Below are 25,077 nucleotides of genomic sequence, written 5' to 3'. Positions count from 1 at the left end.
TAGTCCCAGCTATTCGAAGGCTGAGGCAGGAGAATTGCTTGAACCCGGCAGGCGGAGGTTGCAGTGAGCCAAGATCACGCCACTGCATTCCAGCCTGGGCGACAGAGCGAGACTCCATCTCAAATAAATAAATAAATGAATAAATAAATAATTATTCTGAGAACCATGGTTGATCATCTAGATTCAGCTCTTGGATTCTTAAACATTGTATTGATATATTTATTGGCTCTTTCTGAATAAATTCTTGGTATAACCGTTCTTTTGCCTACAGATAGGTGTGGAAATAGTTCTAGTAATGAACCTTTTTTTTTTTTTTTTTTTTTTTTTTTTTTTACCAGTTTGTGAGTATCTCTTTGCTTTAGGAAGTGCCGTCTCTATTGTTAAAATTGTCGACATAGATCAGACAGCTGCCTGGACTAGCTTCCCAGTAATCCTGCAGGTGTGATTCATATTGACAGAGATTGGAGAGGAGAAGTATTCTAAGCAACAAATGGGCCTGTGATGCCTGCTTGTCTAATTTGGTCATAGTTAACTTTGTAAGAATCTGTTAATGTCCCATATTTACAAAGTGAGGAAGATAATGATAATCTACCTCAGAGCGTTGTTGAGAGTAGTAACTAATATAAATGTTTAATGACATTATGCACTGCTGTTTCTAATACTCAGTGATGCTACTGCTGACTTTATTTCCTGAGATGAACTTATATATCATCATTTATAGTGATAATGGCCTAAGCGGAATAGTTTCACTTGTGTCGGAGAGCCCCTGTGGTTTAGCAATGTGCCAGCCTATTTAGGGTCCAGTCTTTGTCTCTAACTTCTCAGTTACTAGCATTATTATCTTTAATTTCTATTTTCTTCCCGTTTGGTCTCTACTACTTGATTAGCTTTTGGTTATCTTCATGACAAGAATGTAATTTAATATGAATTAAAATCTCCAAATTCTATTAAATTTAGTAATAGATATTCATTCACTGATTAATTATACTTTTTTTTCCTCTGAGGATCTGAAATTCATTCTTTGAAGAACTGGCAGTGTATGTGTCTTTCCTTCAAATGTTTATTCTTTTTTCTGTTAATCATGACTGCAGCTTTCTCCTAAATGGTCATAATCAACCCCCTAATGGTAAAATACAATGGTTTTGTTGAAGTTTCTATAGCATATGGTACTATGTCAGTAAGAAAGAGCACAGCTGTGGTTGGTAGATGGTCCTTAATTTAAAGGCTTGGTGTTTTATTTACCAGCTTTGTTAACTTGAATGGGTTAATCACCTTGGTTTTTTCACATATGAAATCAGTTTAATAGTATTTTGGATTGTTATGAGGAATAACTGAAATAAGATATACAAAGTACCTAACATAAATCTTAGTGCCTACTGGGTACTTGGTAATGTTGTTACTTTGTCCTTGCCTTTTCATCAAAATTTTCTGTATATTTGTGCACACAGTTACTTTATCCTGATTATATCTTCTGTCATTATGACCACTCTTTTCGAACGTCTTCACTGGGTTTTCCTTCTCTTACCTCTCCTTATATGTTGGTGTACCCCCGGCGTCTTCCACTCAGCCCTCTTCTTACCCTATATCCTATTTCTTGAGGTTCTTGTTTGCTCCTGTGGCTTCAAGTATATACTGACAACACCCACATATATTCCTATACTGTCTTGAGCACCAGAGTTGTATTCAGTGTACCTAACAGTCTTATCTATTTGGATAGTGCTATAAACTAATTATGCCCCCCAACCCAAATTCATATATTGAAGCCCTAGCCTCACATGTGATGGTATTTGGAGATGTATTTGGATGGTATTTGGATCTCCTTTGGGAGATAATTAGGTTTAGATGAGGTTATGAAAGTGAGGCCCTCATGATAGAATTAGTATCCTTGTAAGAAAAGACACCAGAAAGGAGTTTGCACTTTCTCCCTGCCACCCCTGGAACCATGTGAAGACACAGCAAGATGACGACCATCTACAAGGCAGGAAGAGAAGCCTTAAGAGAGTACCAGAGAATTCATGCTGGCATCTTGAGCTTAAACTTCTGGCCTCCATAACTGTGAGAAAGTAAATTTCTGTTGTTTAAGCAACCCAGTCTACATGGTATTTTGTTGTGACAGTATGAGCCGCACAAAGATACCTAGCAAACAAATTGAATACAACATATGCAAAACTAAATAGAGTATTTTCTTTTAAAACATGTATATATTTTCTTTCTCAGTTAATAGTCATTTAAGGTAGAAACATTGGTCCCATTCTTTAGGTTCTCTCCTTATCTCTCTCCAGGTTTGAAGGGAGAATTGGGCTGCAAGGGGCACAGGAACTGTTTGGGAATAACTGAAATGATGTCTATCTTGATTACGGTACCAGTTTCACTGGTTTCGATCCAAAATGATTGCATTATGTATTCTAACTGTATGCAGTTGATTGTACATGATTATACCTCAGTTGAGTTGGTTTAAAAAATTTGTAAGGATAGGGTCCCAGAGTCTATATTACTAATTTCCTGTAGCATCCTTGGTTTTATTTCAGCTATGACACAAGGTGATTCATTTGGCTGTCTTTGTGCTGTCTCAGTACATCTTTTATGGTAGTAGCCATTCTCTTTTTTTCTCTGCTGACACTTCCATTGCTATTGTTTATTTACTGACTTTTTCTCCCAAATGATATGGGTCAGGGATCAGGACCTGAACCTAGCTATGTCTTTTCTAAGGCGTAAATTGACTATGTGGTAGATCTTTATCTTTTAAATATCTATTTTGCCCTTTATTTGAAGTTTGCAGTTGCGTTCAAAATGATTAAGGAATCAGCAGAAGTCATTCTTATCCCTGGGTTATTCAGGTCTCACTGTGCTGGAAAACTGTGTTGCAACTCTACCCAGAGTTGCGTGTCAAGGGTCAGTAGGCTAGTCTTGAGAAGTCGTAATGAGAAAGAGTGTTAAAACCCATGAGTGAAGGGCTTTGTCCATCAAAATGAAAGAGTTAGGTTTTTATCCAGTAGTAGCAGTACGGTCAGCCCTCTGTATCCACAGATTCACATCCACAGATTCAACCCACTGTAGATAAAAAATATTATGAGGAAGAACCAATAAAAAATAAGAATACAAAAATAAAAATACAAATTTTAAAAATACAGTATGGCAGCTATTTACGTAGCATTTACCTTGTATTTGGGTATTATAAGTAATCTGGAGACTAAAGTTTATGCAAGGATATGCATTGGTTATATGCAAATACTATACTATCTTATATTAATGGACTTGAGAATCTGTGGATTTTGATTTGAGGGGGATTTCTGGAAACAATCCCCCACTGATAATGAGAGATGACTGTAGTAGTAGTCAGTAGTAGTAATAGTAGAAGTAGTAACACAGGTAGTTATAGAAGTAATAGGAATAGTAAAGATCATAATAATGAAAGAAGAAAATATTTGCTGAATGCTTACCAGGTGCTGGATACTGTGTTATTTACCTGAATTATTTTATTCAATCTCCACAGTAACCTTGGAAAATAGGAATTGATATTTTTTATCCTCACTTTATAGATGAGGAAACAGACACAGAGAAATTCAGTAACATTCAAAATCACAGAGCTAGTAACAGGGCTGGATTTCTACCAGGCAGTAGTAATTACAGTTATTGGGCCAGGTGTGGTGGCTCACACCTGTAATCTCAGCAATTTGGGAGGCCAAGGCAGGCAGATCACTTAAGGTCAGGAGTTCAAGACCAGCCTGGGCAACATGGCAAAATCTTGTCTCTACTAAAATACAAAAATTAGCTGGGCTTGCTGACACAACACATGCCTGTAATCCCAGCTCCTCAGGAGGCTGAGGCACAAGAATCACTTGAACCCAGGAGGCCTCAAAAAAAAATTATTGAACAAATACAACTAATGGTCTGTATATAGGCTCAGTGTTGAAGAATAGTCAGAGTTTACTTAGAGTTAAGTGTTATCAAATAAAAAATAAAATAAATGGGGCCAGGCACGGTGGCTCAAGCTTGTCATCCCAGCACTTTGGGAGGCCAAGGCGGGCAGATCAGTTGAGTCCAGGAGTTCGAGACCAGCCTGGGCAACACAGTGAAACCCCATCTCTACTAAAAATAGAAAAAAATAGCTCGGCATGGTGGTACACGTCTGTAGTCCCAGTTACTCTGGAGGCTGAGGCAGAAGAATCGCTTGAACCCTGGAGCTGAGATCATCCCACTGCACTCCACCCTGGGCAGCAGAGGGAGTGAGACTCTGTCTCTAAATAAGTAAATAAATAAAAATTAAAAATACATGAAATAAAATGAAATAGATGGGAGTAGAAGATAATTCCAGAGAATGCATGTATACAAAGAAGAAATTGTTTTAGGGTTGTGATGAGCATTAACTAAAAATCATAGCACACTAGTGAATGGCAAATGGATAATAAATTCCAATTATTATTTTAATAGTAATTTGACAGCCAGGCGCAGTGGCTCACGCCTGTAATCCCAGCACTTTGGGAGGCCGAGGCAGGTGGATCACCAGGTTAGGAGTTCGAGACCAGCCTGGCCAATGTGGTGAAACCCCGTCTCTACTAAAAATACAAAACTTAGCTGGGCGTGGTGGCACACACCTGTAGTCCCAGCTAGTCGGGAGGCTGAGGCAGAAGAATCGCTTGAACCCTGGAGGCGGAGGTTGCAGTGAGCTGAGATCGTGCCACTGCACTCCAGCCTGGGTGGCAGAGCAAAACTCCATCTCAAAAATAAATAAATAAATAAATAAATAAATAAATATATATATATATATATGGTAATTTGACTTAGTTAAGGAAGAAAACACCAGTGGCTTTTGTCTTTGTTTCCATGATCTCTAGAGAAATACACACACTCCTATATATCTATAATATTTAGTACTTCATTATTTTTATAGCAGAACTTCAGGTAAACATCTATATGATATAGGAATGTAACTAAAATTTTGATAACATTATTCAACAACTCTGATCTATACTGTATTTACATTTAATAAGGAACTCTATGTCATGACTTTTTCTAATGAATACAAAGACTTTCATGAAAACAAAAATGGCTAGGAAGGTTAGGGAAAGGTTATAAGCAAATGTTCTCACAAAGTTGCTGAAATAGGAAAGTAAAGGAAATAGCTCTTTTCCTGACACCTTATCTGATAAAAATAATCGTTTTATTTTGGGGTGATTTGGGCAGGTATTTCTCTATCATTTTGGAGGGCAAATTTTAAATCGACTTTAAAGACATAAAAAATTCCTTTTTTGCATTTTTGTTTATTTATTATGTCATCCTTTTAAGTACACAGGGTTATTTCAGTATGATTTGAAATATTAACTTTTGTTTGATGTGAAACACTTGTTTTTCTTTCTAGTTGTCCAAGTTTGGCCAGACCAGAGTATTCATGATGAAGCGATCTCTCTGAAGTAGTTTCTTTTGTACATCCACAGGCTAGGATGGATTTCTTTTACATCTATTCAGAGAATTTCTATTCAGTTTGTTATTAGTAATCACCCCCTAGTCACTTTCTTCATATCTGTTTTCTAGATAACAGTTCCCTAGTTTACACCCATATTGTGTATTATTCTTCCCTAAGTGTATTATCTTATACTCTTTACATTAAATCTCATCTTGGACCTGTCCTTTCAAATCCCCAAGTTGTCCATAATCCATCCATGTACTTGATTGATCTTGTTTTGTTTTCTTTTTAATCCATTCTAGCTTTGTATCCTCTGCAAACTTGATCATACTTGAATTTACATTCTCCTCCAGCTCATTAATGAGTATGCTAGACAGGATAGTTGTCATTCCTGTGGGACCATGCTGTATATACTGCTGGATGCTCTCAGTTGCAACTATGTTGATAATAATTCATTGCTTCCTTCCCATGACAGAATTCTTTATCTACAGTGCTATACTGTTATCCAGGCAATGCCTCTACCATCTCTGCTTTCTGGATACTCCTATTTCAATCATTTTTTTTCTAAGATTTACAGAAAAATTATTGTGCTCCCTTATCTATTTATGCCATTGCTTAATTTTTAAAAGAAGTTACTCAATCTGGGAAAATATTGTCCTTAAATAGCAATTTCTCAAAAGTTTCCATCGAACATCAGTGAGTCTTTAAAAATACGTTAAGTGTGAAACATTTTGGAAGTGCTGCCTAAGTCTTTGCTTTCTCCATGGAAAGGGATCTCAGTTATTTAAATTTTAAGTAAAACCATAATTATTTTTCTCACAGCTGAGAGAATGATTTAAATATATGCAAATTTTTCTGAATGTCGATTATATTTTCAGTAAATTACTCTGGTTTGAGGTAGTTTTCTAGATGAGACATAGTTCATTTATAATTTTCAGAGCATGATGTGGAGCCATTTGTTACTTTATTTTTAAAGTTATGGTTTTTTTCTTTATTTTCAGGAAAAAGAAGAAGTAGAGGGGATATCAGTAGGTGCTATACTTTCTGACTATCAGCGTATTCGAGTGGAAAATGTGTAAGAAAACATTAATTTGTTAGTTTTAAAAGTGTATGTGTTTTAAGAATGTGAATAAGTGAAAAATCAATAATCGTATTCAAATTATAAATAGGTATGGTAGTCTACGTGCTCCATGGAACTAAATGTGTGTATTTACCTATGTAACAAAAGTCATGCTTTTCCTTTTTTCTATCCTTATATCTCACATGAGGAAACTTAACTTATTTAGTGTAAGGAAAAATAATCTATAATAGAATTGAGACAGATTTTTTAGTGAGAAGTATTCTCTTCACTTTTTTCTTATTTGCTTTAGTATATCCTGTTAATCTCTTTTAACTCATCATTTGTAATAAAAATCAAGAGATAATAAAAGGAATACAGTAATATTTTAAAGAAAAAATGTTTACTAAGGAGTCCTCTCCTCTTTGGTTCATATAATTCAGTTCTTGTCTAAAAATATTTATATGATTGAAATACTTACATATAAAGCCATTCAACTTTCAGGGAATTTTTAGGATGTTCCTCCCCTCGTCCTAGCCCCTCTCTACTCCCCTAAGGGAGGGAGCACTAGTGAAGCATTTAGTCTGTAACTGCACATACCAAAACGGTCAATTCTATTGATCTATTCAAAAATCATGAGGTTAAATGATAATATTGGTTATTTAATGTTCGCCTGGCAAGACACCACCTGAATGAATTTACTTTTCATTTTTAATTTATCTAGATAAATATAATATTTTATAGAGATTCTGGGCATAATTATATTAACAAAAAAATTGGACTGCATTATTTTTCTTAAGCACAATTTGACCTACAAATAAGTGATTTTGCTAGTCAAAAGGATAAATAGAATAAGATAATGGCTGTATTTATATAATATTTTTGTATTCTTGATAAAGAAACATTCCTATTTACTATCTCATTTAAAACCTACATATTAATAGATTTGAAAACTTAAGTTTCATTTTTATTTTATTTATTTTCTCTCTAATTCCATGGTGGATTTAGGGCAGTTAAAAAAATACAGAATTTTAAGAGTGAATGAAGGGAAAGCAAGGTAAAGCATAGTTAAGTGAAGAGAAATATGATCTTACATTTTAGAGGTGTATCAGAATCTCTGGACGATGGATGATGATGGTGGAGTGGGGAAGGAGGTCATGTGTATTTTGAGAAACTTTTCCTTACATTCTACCTAGATGTAGATCTACCGTTGAGAACAACTGATCTGCAGATGGAGATGAATTGCATATCCCTTAAGCCAGATATTAGAAATAATAGTATTGTCATCAAGTTTTAGATCATATTCTCTGAGAATTATTTAGTTTAAAAATTAGTGTTTTTTAAGAAGTTCAAACCCACAGGCTTTAATGGGTAGCCAAACTGGAGATAGGGATGACATCTGTTTATGAAAGTTAAAAAGCCAAATAAAAATGTGCTCCTGATTAGGAGGCTGCCCATTACATATATGTGTATATATATATGGAAGAAGGGCACATGTCATGCCCATGGGTAGAGACTTTCTCAAAACACAGTCACTGGTACACTTCAACACACGGTTGAACAGATGAACAGACTTTATATTATAAAGCATATCTGCAATTATTTTATCCTTGAAACTTCAAAAGTAATGTTACTGGGAGTCCATTGGTCCACAAACTCAATTTTGAATTAGCCTATGCCCAAATTTTAGTTTGTGTTGTTTTATTACTAGTTCTTGCTGTCCTCTCACCCAGTGTTTAATGCCTACTAATCAAAACAGCCTCTCTACCTTTTTAAACTAAGATTTATTTTTTTATGGACAAAAAGTTTTTTCTTCCTGTCCTTATCGTAAAAATCGTGGTTGTTGCTTTGAAATTCCTCAAAATCTCTTGACTATAGACTTAAGTAAAATTTTTTAACCTATTTAAGTTCTTTAACAGTTCAAAATATCATGGCTCAAATAAACTTACTCTGTAAATCACTGCTGATTTGAACTTGTGACATCTATTAAACACTTTACATTCTGCAATTATGTTTGTATTACATGGGTAGCTCACATTTTATTATTTTTGTATTTATTAACTGCTTCAGCATTGCTTTAGATGTTCTGAGACATTTTAAAAGGGAAAATTACATGCAACAATCTCTGCAATGAGGAAGGTTTTGGTTTTTTGAAAGTCAGGGTATATGTAAATGAAAAAAAATAGTGATATTTTTAAGGCCATGTATGAGTAAATGACCAAACATGGTACATTTAATAAGTATTGGGATCTCTGAGAGAGAGAGAGAGAGAGAGATCAGTATAGGCCAGAGTAGTCGGCCAAGCAGCCTTACAGATGCTAGGGACGCTGGGTTTTACTTATAAACCTTATAGACACTGGGTTTTAGAGCTATATTCTTGGTTTGAAATCTGATCTCAGCCAGTTAGTGTATGACTTGGGCAAGTCACTTGGCTTTGACTATCATTTATTGAATACCTATTTTATCCAGGCATTGTACTACATTATCTATATTACCTTTAATTCATTAAACAATTATAGTCCTCTCTGAGAAAGTGACATTTAAGCAAAGGCATGAAACTAGTGTAATAGGCAAGAATGAGCAGGCAGCAGTGGTAGGATGGAGTGAGAAGAGAATAAGTAGTAGGAAATAAAGTGCAGGAACTAAACAGGGTGAGATCCATGGAGTGATGGGGAGCCACTGGAGGGTTTTGAGCAGAGGAATCCTATGATCTATTTTATGTCTTCTTTTTTTTTTTTTTTTTGAGACAGAGTCTTGCTCTGTCACCCAGGCTGGAGTGCAGTGGCGCAATCTCGGCTTACGGCAAGCTCCGCCTCCCAGGTTCACGCCATTCTCCTGCCTCAGCCTCCCGAGTAGCTGGGACTACAGGCGCCCGCCACCACGCCCGGCTAATTTTTTGTATTTTTAGTAGAGACGGGGTTTCACCGTGTTAGCCAGGATGGTCTCGATTTCTTGACCTCCTGATCCACCCGCCTTGGCCTTCCAAAGTGCTGGGATTACAGTCGTGAGTCACTGCGCCTGTCCTATTTTATGTCTTAAAAGGATCACATTGGCTGCTGTGTTGAAAATGGATTTTAAAAGGGTGAGGGTGGAAGCAGGGAAGGAAATTAGGATGTAGACATGAGAGAGAATGGTGGCTCAAACGAGGTTGTTAGCAGTGGTATTAGTGAGGAATGATCACATTCTGCATTGTGGTAGATTGGATGTGGAATGCGAAGAAAAGGAAAGGATGATTTCATTTCACATTTTTTAATCCTCTTAAGAACTTTGAAAGGAACTATTTTTGCCCTTACTTATGAACTAGGAAACTAAGCACAAGGACTTAGATTTTACTTGACTTCAAAAGCCATGCAGCTAGAGTACAAAATGAGGTTTTAAATTCAGATGTGTCTTCACTCCAAAACCTATATTTTTTCTACTTTACCAATAATGGAAAATATCTAGTACAGTGCCTGCAGCATTGTACTTTTTTTCTTACTATTTTCTTTTTATTCAAATTCTTTAAAAAAAAATTCAGTTAGTAGATAAGAATAGTTCACATAACTGTAGCTATTGTTAATTTAATAAATATGTGGCTATTTTATTAGGATAAATTATTGGCCCACTTTACATATGCTTCAAAATTTTGATACCCATGAAAGTTTTAAAAATGAGAGTATACTGGCATTTGTAAACTCTTTTACATAGATTTCTAAACTAAGAGTCTTACTAAAATTAATATTTCTAGTGTGCCTGGAAATTTCATTTTTATCAGTTTATGCATAACCCGTGGAAATTAAATATGTTTATGTTGTATATATAAACATTATGCAAAATATGTTTTTAAAAGCATTTTCAATGCTAAAATCCTTGAACGAAGCATTATGTTTCAAATCAAAGTAATTGCTGTGGATCCAAGTATAAAACATTAAGAGATCATCTGACTTTCTTTTTCTTTTTCTTTTGTAGGTGTAAAAGGCTTAATCTCCAGCCTTTAGCTTACCTTTGGCAGAGAAACCAGGAAGATTTGCTCAGAGAGATGATATCATCTAACATTCAAGCAATGATCATCAAAGTAGCAGCTTTGGGTATGCAGCCAAACTATCAAGGGAGCTGTTTGTTGCCACATAGATGATCTCAGTTCACTAATAAGTAGTTAAAATGAACAAAGAAAACTGATTTAGAATATAAAAATGTGGAGTCACCGCTGAAGAAATTGAGTAAGCACCTTCCTTGCATAAAGAAAGGGAAGTTTTAAAGTGGTCTTTTGACCATTTGCCGAAGTGATTACTAGTAAGGCTTTTTTTTTTTTTTTAACATATAACAGGTTCTAAAACTGATATTGTATTATATAGTCCTTCATTTTAAGTTCTTTTTTTTTTAGCGTTTGGAATTTAGGCTTGTAGGAAACAGGAAATACAAGGGTTATTTTTGTTTTGTTTTGAGGTTTTTTGGAAGCTTCTTATAATATGTATTTGACACAAAACATATTTTCCTTGTATTTTTTAACATATTTTGAATAATGCTAAAATAGAATGATGGTTTTGTTTTTGTTATAAAAAATAAATAGGGTACTGGTTTTTGTTGGGGATGGTGAGAAAATCATGTTTGAGAAAATGTTATCTGATTAGTTAGCATAGACACAGCAGGCAGGTGGTAATCTGATTCAAGTATGGACATTACATATGAACACATTTAATTTATTTGGAATTTCTATAATTATATTCATTTTTGAGAAACCGTAGGGTTTGAGCCCAGTCTGTTCATTTCGTGAACCTGTGATAGAAAATGCCCTGAAGCCTGAGAGTTCCCAAAGCCTAAATCATGTACCTCATTTGAGAGTGTTTACCTTGCGGATCTCTGAAATAACAAGGTCTTGAGCTGTAGAAGATTTTACAGATACATTCAGTTTTTAAATAAAATTAAGAGAAATAGTACAGACCCCATAATGTTTCTCCATGGTAAATACCAAGCTACTCTATTCTTTCTGAAGTTGAGGTGTTGTCTTCAGTTGAAGCCTTTATTTAGTGAATCTGTAGTTGATCTCCTTAGCTGTTAAAACAAGAAAGATTGAGTGATATTATGTTTTTATTTCTGAGAAAAGGTTGCTGAGCAGCTCTCATGATTAACGTTGTTATATTTGTCATATGAATTTCTATGTGACTCTGTACAGAGTATTCCCTCTTGCTTTTTCTTTGTCTCTCACTCTCTCTTTGAATTTTCTAAGATTACATAATTCCATAATGAAGTTCACGTGACATCTCACTGAAAGGTACACATACTATTCCTTTTACTGCCCGATAGATAAAAGACTGGATTAGGACCCAGAGAGACCTCCCTTATTGAAAAGATAGTCAAAGAATTTGACCTTATTGCCATCTTTTAATAGTATATAACCGATATTGTGTGTTCTTTCATTTCTATCTGTGCCTCTCTGTAGGGATTAGAGATGGGGAATTAGCTTTATCAAGCCTTTGGGTAAAATGTAAAAACTGAGCTGATTTGTCTTTGGCATCTCAGTAACGAAAATATAGATCTGATTTTAACATTTACAGCACTGCCTGTGTGCTGACTGCCTATAGGTGTGCAAAGATGAAAGTTATTCTTTAGAATAATATTAAAGAAAGGTTTATTAAATGGCACAGTACTTCTGAAGACATAGAAACATATAAATGATGCAATATAGGTTGCTAAGCCTTTTTCCTCCCATTTAAAATTGTCAGAACAATTTTAAATGGATTTAAGCCCAAAAAAAAGGGACTTTTTTTGGATTTAAGCAAAAAAAAAAAAAAATGAGACAATAAGACCTTTCTCTGGGGGAGAGGGATCAGTAAAATTTTGTGGACCATTTTTCTATGAAATGGTCTTATAATAGAAAAAGGTCAGTTCTACATGAATGCATACAAATATATTTTTTATAATTATGGTACGTAACCTTTATGTCTTGTAGGCATCAATGAACTCATAAAATTTCTGGCTTCTTTGTTTCATTATAATGTTTTAAGGGACTCATCCATATTATTGAATGAAGCAATAGTGTATTTATTTTTATTGTAGTATAGTGTTCCCTTGTGGGAGACTGTAATTTAATTAAATTTAATTAACACCACAATTTAATTGTACATTCTATTATTGATGACATATAGGTAGTATCCAGTTTGGCACTGTGATAAACAGTGCTGCCACGAAGTGGTCATCTTACACATTTTCTGTCCCAGACCTAGAACATCCTTTTTTTCAGGAAGCCCTGATTTCTTTGAATGTGAAATGATATATGTCTGTATGTGGTATATCTAATGACTCATGAGTTCATGATATTTCACAATCAAATTCAAGATAACATAAGGATTATCATAATTCTGTATTCCATCACTGCCCTCTTTCTTCCACAGTGAATCTTGATTATCAAGGTCACAAGAGATATTATTTATTAGAAAATCCCATAATTTTTGGGAACAAAAAGACCAAATAGCAGATCTATTATCCATTCTTTCCAGTAACTGGGGTAGGCTTCCTGGAAAGAAAGAAGAAAGAACTTCTATAATCTTTCTATAAACATATAATTATAGACCTCATGGCAAAAAACACACAAAGAAACAAAAAATCACTAATGGTATTTACTAGAGGGGAAGAGTATCTTTGGACTGCTTTTAGCAGGATACATCTAGTTGCTAAAAAAGAGAGAGAAATAAAGGAAAAACATGAGACCACTTTTACCTATTACTGGAAAACCTCGTGTTTCTTGAAAGATATATTTGTTTGCAAAGTAACTAAATTGATCACTAGAAAAACTATACTGGTTTAAGGCTTAGTTTGTTCAGTTAAATGATGGTGTAGTAACATTGACTATGAAAGGAAATAATGCTGGGACTCTACTTATAAGGTTTCTAGGACTGTGATATAGGAATGAGATGATGGGGGAGGAGGCAAGTACACAACTATATATCTTTCCCATTTCATAGATTTTTTTTTTGTTAGTTTTGCCTGATCCAATGGTCCTAGGCCCGAGTTTAAAGTTGCACATAACAAAGGAAAGTGTTGTCAATGCACAAAACACAATATCAATACATTACATTGGCAGTGCATATTCTTAAAGGCCTTTAGGGGTATGGATAACTTCACTCTGTGTAGGCAAATTAGGGCCTGTCCATAAACACAAGCCAAGTGTCTTGTGATTCTTATCTGTCAAATCCTGTAATATCTGCCAAGGAGAAGTGCTAACAAGGATGCTGTTTTACTGTCCCTGTGGGTTTATAATACAACCGTTGAGCCAGTTAGCCCAATCATGGGGAAAAGGGTGTGGGTCAAAACAGGTAAAATAGATGGAAATGGCGGGGGGGAACGTATAAGAGATAGAAAGGCATTATAAGTGAGTTCAAGTTCTGTGGAGAGATGTAACCATGTGACCTTCAATGGCAGAGCCTCAGGGCTAGAAAATAATAAGGTATTTGGTATCTCTCCTTGGTAAATACCAAGCTACTCCATTCTTGCTGAAGTTGAGTTGTTGTCTTGGATATCTCTCTCAAATTTGATGCTAACCTGACTGGTGTTGAGAGAACGCTCTGGATGTGTTTTCTGGAGAGAAGGGAAATTGGTGATGTATAGCTCTACTTAAAGATTCCACCTATGGCCTGTAATCCCAGCACTTTGGGAGGCCGAGGCGGGTGGATCACGAGGTCCGGAGATCGAGACCATTGTGGCTAACACGGTGAAACCCCATCTCTACTGAAAATACAAAAAAATTAGCCATGCGTGGTGGTAGGTGCCTGTAGTCCCAGCTACTCAGGAGGCTGAGGCAGGAGAGTGGCATGAACCCAGGAGGCAGAGGTTGCAATGAGCCGAGATCACGCCACTGCACTCCAGCCTGGGCGACAGAGCAAGACTCCGTCTCAGAAAAAAAAAAAAAAAAAGATTCCACCTATGTAATCTAGAGGAATAAAATGGCAGAGTGCCCCTTGATGACTCAATGTAGGAGCAGTTCACTACAGTTACCACTCATTTCTTGGTTTATAGGCTATCCAGTTGTCCCTTGAACTACAAGGTGGTTAGGAGCACCAACCCCCTGCACAGTTAAAAAGCCACGTAAAACTTTTGACACCCCAAAAATTTAACTACTAATAGCCTGCTGTTGACCAGAAGCCTTACCAAAAACTTAACAGTCCATTAACCCCTTTTTCATGTTGTATGTATTACATACTATATTCTTACAATAAAATAAGCTGGAGAAAAGAAAATGTTACTAAGACAATTATAAGGAAGAGAGGCCAGGTACAGTGGCTCATGCCTGTATTCCCAGGACTTTAGGAGCCCAGGATCACTTGAATCAGGAGTGAGACCAGCCTGGGCAACATAGGGAGACCTATGCCTATAAAAAGTTTAAAAATTAGCTGGGCATGGTGGTGTGTGCCTGTAATCCCAGCTACTTGGGAGGCTGAGGCGGGAAAATCACTTGAGCCTGGGAAGTCAAGGCCTCAGTGAGCTGTCTTTGCACCTCTGCACTCCAACCTGGGTGAAGAGCAAGACCCTGTCTCAGAAAAAAAAAAAAGGAAAAAAAAAATAAGGGAAAATAGACTTATAGTACTGTACTGTATTTATCAATACTGTAAATTTATGTCATCTGTTTACAAAATGAATCATTGTCTGAAATTGCAGGCAACCACAGCTGCAGATCTTGATCTACAGAACATCAACTTTTTCTTATAATGTCATGACTTTTCTCTGCGTCTTGAGAACACATCCGGCATCACTAGTGGCAGTTCGTATGGGTCCCATGTTGTTACTCGAGGTTTACAGTATTTATGCTAAACACAATGAAATATATGCAAGAACCACTAGAGATCACTTTTTACTGTGATACACAATTTACTGGAGACAGAAACTGCTCTGCTCATGCAGAGATGATTAGCATCACATAGTATTTTAAGCAGACACTAGCAACACTTGAGCTCACCGCAATGGCAACGTAAGTTGGCTACAAAATTAATACAGTAGTAACAATAGATAATAATAGTGAATTTTATGCAGTTATGATTTAATGCTGCATCTTTGTTTACCTTTCTCTCACCTGTGAATGATATGTGCGTGTTTTGATAAATTTCAACCTTTTATAATAGATTTGTATATATTTTATGGTAGTAAATGATAAAATACATGAACAGCTACATGTATTTCATGCATGCATGACATACCTTTCTCTTAATTTTTTCAGTATTTCTAGGCTACATGGTTCATATGTTGAGTTTTTTCAAATTGTCACACATCTCTCCAAATATACGTATTGAAAAAAAAATCCATATATAAGTGGATCCAGGGAGTTCATATTCATGATGTTCAAGGGTCAACTATTTACCATGCAGATCTCTTTTTTTTTTTTTTTTTTTTGATGATGATGATTTGACTATTACTAATTAAAGTACACAGATGGAGGATTCGGAACAGTAGGACTTTTGCACTCCTTGTGGACATAAATCAAGACAATATGTTGCTAAGACATCTACCTAGGTATAATGGAGAGCAGATTTCTACTGCCTGTTACAGCTTGATTTCCTTCTAATATAGAATATGTGAATGTGAATGGAATTCATTTAAGGGAATTGGAAGACCACCTTGAGGGAGATGGATTTGGATGTAATGTAATGAATAAATGTTACTAACAACTCCTCTCTGGAGTTACGCAGAGTATGTTTGTGAAAAGCCTATGACACACCCAGAGAGAGCTGTATTTGATACATAATATACCAAATGACAATCTCATGGGACTTTTTTGTGTGTGTGCAAACTATTTTTCTAAATTGTACAAATTTTACTGATGTACCACAGTAATAACCCATGTTGTTGCTTGATGAGTATTGTCTCTGCTGTCTTGATATTCTGAAGGCATTTTTGTAATGGTGTTGAGGACCATTACTAATATCATACCAAATCAGACCAAAATAATGTTCCTGAAAGCTCGTGATGAAAAGGATTTGCTAATCCAAATAGAGACACTAGAGGGAGCTCTCTTCCAGGAGACTGGCTGCATCTGGAAATGGCCCTAGAGGGACAAGAAAGCTTTAAATGACTGGACTCATAGAGTATTTAATGGAACATCATATTGGTCAACAGTGCAAGAAGAGGGCTTATACTCTTATGTAGGAAAGACTTTTAAATATTCCAATTGCTATGGAAGTTGTTGTTTTTAAAGATTCATTGCCAGCAGTTCTAGTAGCCAAGCTAATATTGAAGAAAGACTCTTGAATATTCCAATTGCTATGGAAGTTGTTTTTAAAGATCAATGACCAGCAGTTCTAGTAGCCAAGCTAAGGATGCCCACTTATGGGAACACTATGGTTAGCCTAAATTGTGGGACATTGCTGAACAGTGTGGCCTTTATATTTGTTCTCCAATGGCCTAAGTATCACAGATAAAAAGGGAATTTGTCTTTCTCATGCTACACTGATTAGAATTGGAAGGATAAAGGAATGACATTATGTTATCCTGAAGGGAGCTTGTTGCATAATGACATCTGGAAGCCAATAACTTTTAAAACCTATACTATGCTATATATAATTATATCCTCAAGCCAAATGGAATCCCGAATTTATGGAACGATAATCTCTAGTCACTAACCTAGTCACTGTGACTATGAATGTGCATTTAAAAAGGTTGTTTTTGTTGGGAAGAAACAGAGAATGGTACTGTGATTCTAGTTGACCTCATGTGCTAATCTGGGCCAGAGTATAGCAGTGAAGGACCTGGAGAGCTGTTCTTATGGTCTTGGAACTCTACCTTATTTGTTAGGCTGCCTGATTACTTCTCTTCTTGAAATTATCAGAAAAGGTTGAAACTGGGTAAGGTGTCCAATTTGTTTGAGTCTGATTTGACAAGCTATTACCTTGGTTTAACTCAACTTCATATTTATTTTGTATTACACTATAAAATAAATATCACATTGTATGTGGGGCTGTAGAGAACATATCCTTATGTTTCTGCTCAGTTAGGACTTTCTGAGCAAATTTTACAGAAACTTGAGACCTAGGCTAAAAGACGAGCTTTAGAACTTAATTTATGACTGAACAGATAAGCGAAAACTCCAGAGAGACTTACCTTTCTAGAGGTATCTGTTTACATTTCAAAGGAAGGGTTTAGACCAGGACCTTGGAGACATCTCTTGGGTAGTAAAGCTGGAGACACTAGTTTTTCCCCTCAGGAAGATTTATTTACATTCCAAAGTGTGAAAGCACATATCCTTCCCTTTACTTTTCCAAGGAAACTCTCAGAAGGGAAGGGACAACAGCTGCCTCTTTTTTCCTAAATCAGTACTCAGATTTATTTTTCCAGACCCCTTGCCTGTGGTAGATGAAATTACTTGCAAGATTATATCTCTTTCTCATCACCTTGCTCCTGGAGTAAGAGCTGGGGCAGAGAAAAGTCAGAACAGTATTATTTACTTATTCTTTGTAAGTAATAAAAATAATAATGTGTTCTGCTCCAGGGAACTCTTGTTGGGACTCAGCATACCAATAGATATAGATATTATATTAAAATGGTAACAATATATGAGACAATTTCAGAATAACAATGCTAATACCACTACTGATGATATAATTTCTGAGAACAGTTAAAAAAATTTTTTGTATGTGCTTTTATGAATTTCCCCTCTCATTTTTAAGAGATCTTTTTATCTGTATTGTCTGAGCATATAGCTACTATGACTATACATTCCTTATTTTTAAGTTTTATGGAAATGTAATTAATACACTATGCATGTCACCCACTTAAAATGTACAATTCAATTTTTTTAGTGTATTCACAGGTTGTGCAATCATCACCACAGTCTAGTTTTAGAATTTGTGTTCCCCAAAAAGGAATCCCATGCTCATTAGTAATCATTCTCAAGTTGCCTCCAATCCCTGCCCCACTGCTCCCAGTTTTAAGCACCATGAGGACTTTGTGTCTTCATATCTTTATAGATTTGCCTATTCTGGATATTTCATGTAATTGGAATCCTACAATATGTGGTCACTGTGACTGGCTTCTTTCACTTAGAATAATGTTTTCAAGAATCATCCAAATTATAGCATATATAATTGAGTTCTTTTTGTTGCCATATAATATTCTGTTACAAAGATACGTTTATTTAGCCATTCATCAGTCCATGGACATTTGAGTCATTTCCATTTTTTGTTTATTATGAATAATGCTTCTATGAACATTTGTGTACAAGTTTTTCTTTGGACCTATGTATTCATTTCTCTTGGGTATATACCTAGGAGTGGAATTTCTGTGTCATATGATAATTCTATGTTTAACATTTTGAGCAACCACCAAACTGATTTCTAAAGTGGCTGTACCACTTTACATTCCCACTAGCAATGAATGAGGGTTCCAGGTTTTCACATCCTAGCCAACAGTTAATTATTTTCTGTCTTTCTTATAGCTATCGTGGTGAATGTAAAGTTGTATCTCATTGTGGTTTTATTTTGCATTTCTCTAATGGCTAATGATGTTGACCATCTTCTCATGCATTTATTGGCCCTTTGTATATCTTCTTTAGAGAAATGTCAATTAAAATCCTTTGCCTATATTTTAATTGAGTTATTTGTCTTTAGTGCATTGTAGGTTTTCTTTAATATATATTCTGAGTATAAGTCTCTTATCAAATGTGTGATTTTAAATATTTTCTCCCATTTTGTGGGTTTTTTCTTTACTTCTGGGTGGTGTCCTTTGAAGCATAAGCATTTTTAGTTTTGACGTAGTCCAATTTATCATTTTTTGTTTTGATTACATGTTCTTTTGATGTTATTTCTAAGAAATCATTGCCTAACTTGATGTCATGAGATTTACTCCTGTGTTTTCTTCTAAGAGTTTTATACTTTTAGCTCTTACATTTAGGTATGTGATTTCCTGGTTCTGTCCTTCTCCCACTGTGTTTGTATATATATGTATACACACACACGTACATATATGAGCTCATCATTTTTTTAAATTATACTTTAAGTTCTTGGATACACATGCAGAACATGCAGGTTTATTAAATAGGTATACATGTACCATGGTGGTTTGCTGCACCCATCAACCCATCATCTACATTAGATATTTCTCCTAATGTTATCCCTCCCCTAGCCCCCAACCCGCCAGCAGGGCCTGGTGTGTGATGTTCCCCTCCCTGTATCCAAGTGTTCTCATTGTTCAGCTCCCACTTATGAGTGAGAACATGTGGTATTTGATTTTCTGTTGCTGTGTTAGTTTGCTGAGGATGATGGTTTCCAGCTTCATCCATGTCCCTGCAAAGGCCATGAACTCATCCTTTTTTATGGCTGCATAGTACTCCATGCTGTATATGTGCCACATTTTCTTTATCCAATCTATCTTTGATGGACATTTGGATTGATTCCAAGTCTTTGTTACTGTGAATAGTGCTGCAGTAAACATACATGTGCATGTGTCTTTATAGTAGAATGATTTATAATCCTTTGGGTATATACCTAGTAATGGGATTGCTGGGTCAAATGGTATTTCTGGTTCTAGATCCTTGAGGAATTGCCACATTGTCTTCCACCATGGTTGAACTAATTTACACTCCCACCAACAGTGTAAAAGCATTCCTATTTCTTCACATCCTCTCCAGCAACTGTTGATTCCAGACTTTTTAAAGATCACCATTCTAACTGGCATGAGATGGTATCTCATTGTGGTTTTGATTTGCATTTCTCTAATGACCAGTGATGATGAGCTTTTTTTCATATATATGTTTGTTGGCCGCATAAATGTCTTCTTTTGAGAAGTGTCTGTTCATATCCTTCACCCACTTTTTGATTGGGTTGTTTGTTTTTTCTTGTAAATTTGTTTAAGTTCCTTGTAGATTCTGGATATTTGTCCTTTGTCAGATGGATAGATTGCAAAAATTTTCTCCCATTCTGTAGGTTGCCTGTTCACTCTGATGATAGTTTCTTTTGCTGTGCAGAAGCTCTTTAGTTTAATTAGATCCCATTTGTCAATGTTGGCTTTTGTTGCCATTGCTTTTGGTGCATAAGGCACATATTCCTGGTGGCTCCTCCCCATTCTCCCAGTGCGCATGCAGACCCCCAGTCTGTTGCAGGCATGCCCAGGCAAGACCCTGTGCGGGTTCCCTTATCTGCCTCCTGCCTCTATCATTCCCCCTTCTAAAGAAGGACATATAACTGCCATTAGGATAAGGATAGGGATAAGGATAAAGACTGATCTTTACTGCATACTGCTGACAGAGGGGGTACTGTTTTGGGAAGACAGAATCAGATCTCCCTCAGAGGCCTATTTAAGGTTCCCCGCTTAAAGGGGGCCATTGTTTGAGGCTCCAGTTGCATGACTGTTTGGAGTTCGATGGCCTGAAGGCAGGAGGAGACAAACCTGGTTATTAGAAAACATGTCAAAACGAAACAAAAAGGGGTGGGTAAGGACAGTTTTTAAATCCCAAGGCTGTTGACATGCCTAGATAACTGGTGACTATAGTCAGGGTTGCTAAGATTTGGGTGCATGGGGCTTGGCTTTGGTTAGCCCTCTTTGTCTTATTTTCCCAAAAAGGAAACCTCCAGGTTATGGGCACCTTATTTACTACCATCACCTGGCAGGATTTTCAGGATAATTGCTCAGAATTAAAATATTGAACCAGATTTTTACATTACTCATCCCTTTTGTTCCTTCTGAGCTGCAGCCAGAGATTGCTGGTTGGTTCACAGGAATAAGCAGTGTAAGCCTAAAATGTAGGCAAGAACTTAAAAAACAACTAATCAGTCTGGAATTTAATGATAAATATGTAAGTTTTGAAACATAATTTCTCTCCAGTCCTCATTTTTGTTAAAAACAAAGCATAATAGGACTGAGTTGTTTGCAAAATAACTTTAGTCTCATACTTGGCCTGATTATTTGCGTAATGTGGAGCAAGAATAATTATTTCTACATTGGCTTTTTAAATTGGATTTGATGGAACTCTATTCCACAAGGAATCTCAGATAGTACTTTTTTTTTTTTCCTTTTTTAAAGCCAAGCCCCGCCATGGGTTTGTATACTTTAATGACTATGAGTTGGGTGAACTCCTCTCTTCTTGAGGTCCCAAGAACATGGGCTCCTGGACCTGTTAGAAAGTGACATTCTTTACTCACCACAGGTTAGGAACTTTGTACAGGGACTATGTAGACAGGGTATCTACTATAGACAGTTTTCCCAAGTGGTTTTTATTGGATCTGCAAGTTGAGCTTGATTCCTTAAAAGGAAGCATACCCTTCCAGTCAAAGCCTTGATAAAACAACCAGTTTCTCCGATTGCATCCTGTTGCAAGAGAAAATGGATTCTTATTGCACTGATGCAAATAACCATATTGTCATAAGTTAAGAATGCTGACAGTGTCCAAATACTAGAGAAGCCAGGCAGAGAGAAACAAATATGCTCCAAATTTTGTTCACAGGAGTATACCCCACTCTATTAAAGGCTATAAATAGCTCAAAATAAGTTGCCTTGACTCTGAAAACAAAATAAGTATCAGCAGTGTTTTAAAGAAAAGTTTAAAAAGCTTGCTCAGTTTTTCATTAGTTCAGTCCATTCCATTAACTCGTGTTCTGTTTGATATTCATCAACATTTCAGCTATTAATATCAACCCTAATTTTCTAATGAAATCTTAAAGACAATTCTATCCAATCTTAACCAGTTTGACCATGAGGTGAGATCGTTATAAACTTTTTATAACTCTTTATAAATTTTGCTAAAAAGCAGATTAGTACCTTAGGAAAACTTTGTTGTGCTTTTATTTCAATGCTCAATTTACAGAAAAACCATATAATACCCTTTTGAATCTAGTCAGTGTTCACACACAGAATTTCTTTTGCAAGATTAATTTTTAGAAACCTTCCACAACTTGTTTAAACCTTTGGCTTTATTTTACCTAATTTAAAATAATCCTATAAACCTAGGTAAAAAATTACATTTTGATGGCATTTGCATTTTACCAGTAATCTCCAAGGCTGTTTCCATTTCTCAAAGACTAAAGTCACATGAACTAAAAGGGGCACCACACTTTTTATCTTCCCTTTAAAAGATATTTGATCTAGGTGCTTATTTTCCTTTAGGCCAATTAATAAGAGCTCTCTTTTTTTAGACATCACACACAACACATATATAACCACACAGACAAACAGAAGCAGATCCAATAGTTATAGGATATTCTGTTTGCCAATCTCCTAACTGAGCTATTGGCCTCCAAATGGGGCCCTTTAAGAGTAGGGCTAGGAAAGCATGCAGTTTCTAGGACCTAATAAACAGGTAAAGCTGGAAGACAAAAACAAATTTTGAGAAAGATACATCCGCCTCTAATTCCTGGGGCTCCACGAGGAAAACGGAGGCTTCTCCCAAAATGGAATCTGTGGCACCTTTTCTGTTTTTCCCAAGTAATCACAGGCCATCACTTGAACCAGGGACATGGAGGTTGCAGTAAGCTGAGATCGCACCACTGCACTCCAGCCTGGACGAAAGAGAGAGACTCCATCTCAAAAAAAAAAAAAAAGAAAGAAAAGAAATGATCTTAGGGCCTCTCATGTGTGTATTAAGGGTGGCAAGACAAAATGGAGAAAAGAATTTAGTCAACTGAGAAAAAAACTTTTTCCAGAAAAACAAGATACAAGAAGAGAAAAATATAAAGGCCTTTAAATATACCTATGACTTGGGTATCCATTTTTAATTTAGCTCAGCGCTGTTTATGAAAATCCATTTAAATCCCTTATTATCCAACTTTAACCATGCCAAGTGGCCAGTATTTTGGCTTTCAAACTTTACCAAGGTAACCTCCCAGGGACTCAGAGGAAGGAAAATTCAAGGTGATTCGTGGAGGGGAAGAGAATCAACAAATGGTAAAGGTCATGCAAATATCAAACCAGAAAGAACTCATTCCCTAAGCCAGGACTGAACCTAGGCTGCCATTGTAAAATGGCAGAGGCTAGAACAAAGCACTGCCACATGGTTACAGGTCATGCTTCCAAGGACATAAAACAAGATAGAGGCCTGCAGCAAAGTTTGCCACTGACTGGTTTGCTGGCCTGGGTTGAACAACAGGCCTGTGGAGTACTAGGCCTGTATCCCATCCTAAGGTACCCCTCTTTCTGACAGAACAGTGCAGAGTGACATGCAAAGCACACCAGTTTGGCTATAGCTTAAGACCAGCCTCATAAATCCTTTTTCATAGTTAAAACTTTACAGAAAATATAAACAGTGATCCTTACCATTCCCTTTACCGGTTTGCACCAGGAGAGGGAGGCCAAAAGCCCAACTGGTAAGAAAAAAGTTTACTCTTTTGCCTGCATGTCAGGCTCCGGGGTTCCCTTCCTCCAAGCTCAGTCCCAAGCCAACCAGTTTAAGGTTTGGGAAGTTAACCTTTCCCAGTTTGGAGCATACATCCAAGAGGACTGTCCTGTAGGGGGACCCAATTACTCACCTGTGAAGAAAGGACAGAGGAGGAAAAAAGAAAAAGAAGATATTTTTTTCAAAGGAGCCCCAGGACTCAGGGTGCATTCAAAAGAGGTTCACAATGAAGATGAATGGCTACTCATCTAGAAAGAGGGGAGCAAGGTGTTCCTGGTTCCATTTTCTTCCTAGTGAATACCGTGGATATGTGAGGGAGAGAAAGTGAGGCATCCCTCTTTCTTTTGTCTGAGTATCCCTGAGGCCCAGCAACTGTGACAGGGTGCCACCATGGGCGTCAAAGTGGCTTTCACCCATGTAAACATGGGTGCCTAGGGAGTGGGATTATCTGCTGTTACCCACGTACACCCTGTCTCCCCTGCTGTTAGTAGCCTTCGAGCTCCGAAACTTGGAATTGAGTTTGGGACAAAAATGTGTCTCGGGGGTTGCATGGACTCCTTATCATCAGCCAAATGCTAAGGAGAAGCTGTGGAATTGAGTCCTCCAACAAGGGAGAGAAAAGGGTGTCCTGGCCTAGTAAAATGTCCTCTAAAAGGGGGAGGAAAAAAAAGCCTCTTGCATAAAAGTTAACTCCTGACCTGGTGGAGAAAAGAAAAAAAAAAAAAAAACTTAAAGGCAGGGCTGTGTTAACTGAGACAGGATGGAGAAAAACAAAAAAAACTTAAATGCAAAGCTGTATTCACTGCTGACAGGGTGGAGGAAAGAAAAAGATGCCTGAGCAAGACACCTCTTATTCTTATGCAAATGGATTTCTCCAACAGGAGAGAAACTTTTTCTTTTATGAGATGGAGTCTCTTTCTGTCACCCAGGCTGGAGTGCAGTGACGAACAGGGAGAGAACCTTTTTTTTTTTTTTTTTTTTCTTTGAGACGGAGTCTCACTCTGTCTCCCAGGCTGGAGCGCAGTGGTGCCATCTCGGCTCATTGCAAGCTCTACCTCCCTGGTTCACGCCATTCTCCTGCCTCAGCCTTCCGAGTAGCTGGGAGTACAGGCGCCCACCACCACGCCCGGCTAATTTTTTGTATTTTTAGTAGAGACGGGGTTTCACCATGTTAGCCAAGATGGTCTTGATCTCCTGACCTCGTGATCCGCCCACCTCGGCCTCCCAAAGTGCTGGGATTACAGGCGTGAGCCACCGCGCCCAGCAGGAGAGAAGCTTCAATTGCTGTCAGACTGAGCTAGACCCCTCGGCCAGGGAATGAGGGGACTCCAT

General features: G+C 36.8%; 1 protein-coding gene across 2 annotated transcripts in view; it reads left to right on the top strand.

Annotated features, from left to right (window-relative positions):
* The window catches only part of DPH6 (diphthamine biosynthesis 6), a 175,520-nt gene that overhangs the window by 85,302 nt on the left and 65,141 nt on the right, over positions 1-25,077 (top strand). For both annotated transcript variants that reach the window (XM_004055938.4, XM_055363256.1), the window contains exons 4-5: positions 6,406-6,479; positions 10,410-10,528. In XM_004055938.4, coding sequence (XP_004055986.2) covers positions 6,406-6,479; positions 10,410-10,528 — 193 coding nt within the window. The remainder of the gene's footprint in view (positions 1-6,405; positions 6,480-10,409; positions 10,529-25,077) is intronic.

This window comes from Gorilla gorilla, chromosome 16, assembly GCF_029281585.2.
Source record: "Gorilla gorilla gorilla isolate KB3781 chromosome 16, NHGRI_mGorGor1-v2.1_pri, whole genome shotgun sequence".
Classification (NCBI taxonomy): Eukaryota; Metazoa; Chordata; class Mammalia; order Primates; family Hominidae; genus Gorilla; species Gorilla gorilla.
The sequence above is the reverse complement of the archived record's forward strand: the minus strand, read 5'-3'. Positions and strand labels throughout refer to the sequence as shown.